The sequence below is a fragment of the Aplysia californica genome, unplaced genomic scaffold (genome assembly GCF_000002075.1).
Source record: "Aplysia californica isolate F4 #8 unplaced genomic scaffold, AplCal3.0 scaffold01236, whole genome shotgun sequence".
Lineage (NCBI taxonomy): Eukaryota > Metazoa > Mollusca > Gastropoda > Aplysiida > Aplysiidae > Aplysia > Aplysia californica.
In genome coordinates this window covers 106928-110120 of record NW_004798506.1, presented here as the reverse complement: position 1 = coordinate 110120, position 3193 = coordinate 106928, and the positions used below count along the sequence as shown (strand labels likewise).

Genomic DNA, 3193 nt, shown 5'->3' with positions numbered 1-3193 from the left:
AGTTTTGATGAACCCGGGCCTCATCAAACATTCCACACATAAAAATACGTTTCAAGTACTTTTTTGAAAAAGTGCATCTTTGAAGTCACGTTCAAAACTAGTCAACAAACACCAAAGGAAGCTGTCGCGAGCGCGAGTTAGGGTAGGCTATACGTGATTTTACAAACCCAAGGCAAAACCCTCAACAAAAAGGTGCGTGTGAGAAAACGTGAGCACCAAAACGTAACTTTGTATCAAGCGGGGGCGCAAAATATCACCCTGCGGGCCCCTGATATAGGAGACGTACATATGACAAATAACATGCACCAGCCATACAACCAGAAAAACGTGATGTACATCCCGTAAGGGATCTAAGACCTAGAAACCCGCCTGGAAATCTAGCTTGACACAAAATAATAAACTTTCCATTTCCCAAAGTTTACCATTTCAGAAAATTCTAGAAAGTCCATAATTCTCTACCAATAAAACTTGGTGTAAACCTCCTGAGCAAACCACTATAAGTCTACTCGTTAGAAATACAATATTCAAGCTTTCCATTATAGAGAGTAACACTGATTGGAATGTTATCCTCCCATCGCTGGCTAAGCTTATCACATTACAAACTGTACAAAGGGGTGACTCATCCATAGCTTACAGTTCCTTACAGATATTATCAGGTATCTCTGGTGCTCAATTAAACAGTGCGCGAGCCAGTCTGCATATTTGGTTTCATCCCCTCATGTCTATCATCGTGACTGTGAAAAGTGGTTTACTTTAAAAACACAACACTCGTTGGCAGCTTTCACAAAGGTCGTGACAAATATTTTTTCTAACGGGAAAATGCTTTCAAAATGAAAATTGGTTAAGATAAAGAGAATAACGATTTATTCTTTTAAAAACCCAACAAAATCCGAGAAATTGTTCGGCTTTCGAGGCCAACATAAACACTATCTAAGACATTACAAAAATGATCTCGAACGTAGAATCGGTCTCTCACAACAGACCTATGCACTATTAGCTAGTTCCAAGACAATAAATGAAAATTATACTCGTGAGTCCTTTAAAAATATTTCTTCGATGTTTCTTGACAAGCGGTGAATCTAAATGAAAATCCACAAAACGTATTCAATACTTTAGAAAATTTAGTAAATCGAAAATGTGTTACACTTCCATCGCTATTTAGATAATTAAAAATCAGCATTTCCTTCACGTTATGCCCTAAAACAGACAGTCCAGAATTATAAATTGGTCCAAAGCCCCAAAATAATCTGAATAAAAATGAAAACCATTGACATTTAAACCAAAAAACGCGATTACATGTGAAGCTGCGTCCTTCAGAAAAGAGGATTACAACGTATTATCTGAAATATGAGATTTGAGCTTATGAAACAAAATCTTGGCTGAAAAAAGATAAAACCTTTATAATAGCCTACTGGAAATAGATGGCTAATCAGCTACACGAAACAGGCCAATCAGCAACCGAGAAACGCATGTTCAGGCCAACGAAAGAAAAATGTTTTTACAAAAATCCCCGTACCATTCTGCTCAAACACATCATTAGCTAAAAATTGCCAGCTCTTATCGGATTCAGGCGAAATACGTTTGATCCAAATGAAATCCTCGAACATTTCCGCCCACACATAGATTCATTCTGATTCTCACATTATCCCTAGCCTATCTATTTCTAACCCAACCCCTATTCCCTCGCCGACTCTTTCACCAGAATCATGCACTTTATTAAATTGTAGATTTTTACAAAATCCTGATTTCTCTCTTTCTCCCCCTCCCCCTCCCCCCTCACCCATTTGCCTTTTTCAGTGTTTCTACATCATCTGCACGTTCATGGTGGAGATCAACGCGGCCTCCAACTTCTTGCTCTACTGTTTCTTCGGCAAGAAGTTCCGCATGACATTCCTCTCCATCCTGGGCCTCAAGCGTAAACAGCACCACGTAGCCTACAGGAGCACCGTGTGTCGCTCCAAGACTAACGGCACGCGCGTCTACGACATGGAGGTCTCTGTCATGTGACGTCATCACGTGGGGGATCTCTGTCACGTGACATCATCGTCACCCGTCCGAGAGATGGAGATTTCTGTCATGTGACATCCTCCAGACTGACGAGGACATTTTTTTTCGTGGCCTGACGTCATCGGCTGCTGGGCATCTGGAGACCTTCGTCAAGTGACGTCATGGTCTGCCCCCGTCATGAACATCTCTGTCTCATCGCGCTCAGAAAATCCCTGCTGTGACGTCATCGAGCACAGACGACGTCGGTTCGTCCAGCAAAAATGACAACAAAACCTGTCTGTTACAAGGACAGGCATGCATTGTTCTACACTCTATTCAACACAAACAAGATCATTCTTCGACCTGCCTGTGGGCCACAGAATCCCTACAAAAGACGCAGATATTCGAGTAAAAGAATTTTTCCCACTTGGAAATCAGACTCGCGAATTCTGTATTCTTGGGTTTGGGCCTAACCACTACACCACACGTCGGACTACAACAACAAAGTTCCCGCTACATAGCGAGATCATTCTGGAAATTCCCATCACGCGACATTAGACGTCAGATCGACACAACCCGTCGCTGGGAGCTGAACATACTACGTCATTTCGCGTTTACAACAAAACAACGAGGCTAGTTCATAACGTCTTCGTCTCAAAACAATGTCCTTGTTCTTTTGGATTTTGACCAAAGAGAAGCACATCGACACGATGCATGTCATTTAGTGTTGTGAAAGGGCAAACATATCGATAAAAAAGAATCAACAGAATAAAGTGAAATAACTAGGGCCTACTAATGGCACCTTTCAACCACCAGCTATCTCTGTTATGTGACGTCAACGCACAAAAAATGACGACGAGGAGAACAGTTGACAGAACACGCAACGCTCAGTTACGTAAACCCAATCCTTGGTACTGCGACCTAAATCGACGAGCACATATCCGTAACAATGCGACCAGATGCGACTTTGCTGATTCCGCACTAATTTGACATGAATAATTCCTATTGTGGCAACCTTTAGCTTCTAGTAGTGAACTCCTAGGCTGCAGAAAGTAACGTCTGGGTTAATGATGTTCTAAACGGAAATTAACGAATCGAAAAAATGCTTACGTCATGCGCCCCACCCCATCCCCCAGCCCAAAAGCGAGTTTAATCTTAAGTTCACGTGAGATCCTAATACGTCACATATATAATAAACATTGACACT

General features: G+C 41.7%; 1 protein-coding gene across 1 annotated transcript in view; it reads left to right on the top strand.

Moving 5' to 3' along the window:
- Positions 1-2736, top strand: part of LOC101846181 (FMRFamide receptor) — an 8469-nt gene extending 5733 nt beyond the window's left edge. Inside the window, exon 3 of the mRNA XM_005112322.3 lies at positions 1798-2736. Coding sequence (XP_005112379.1) covers positions 1798-2007 — 210 coding nt within the window. The 3' untranslated portion in view covers positions 2008-2736. The remainder of the gene's footprint in view (positions 1-1797) is intronic.
- Positions 2737-3193: the final 457 nt, after the last annotated feature.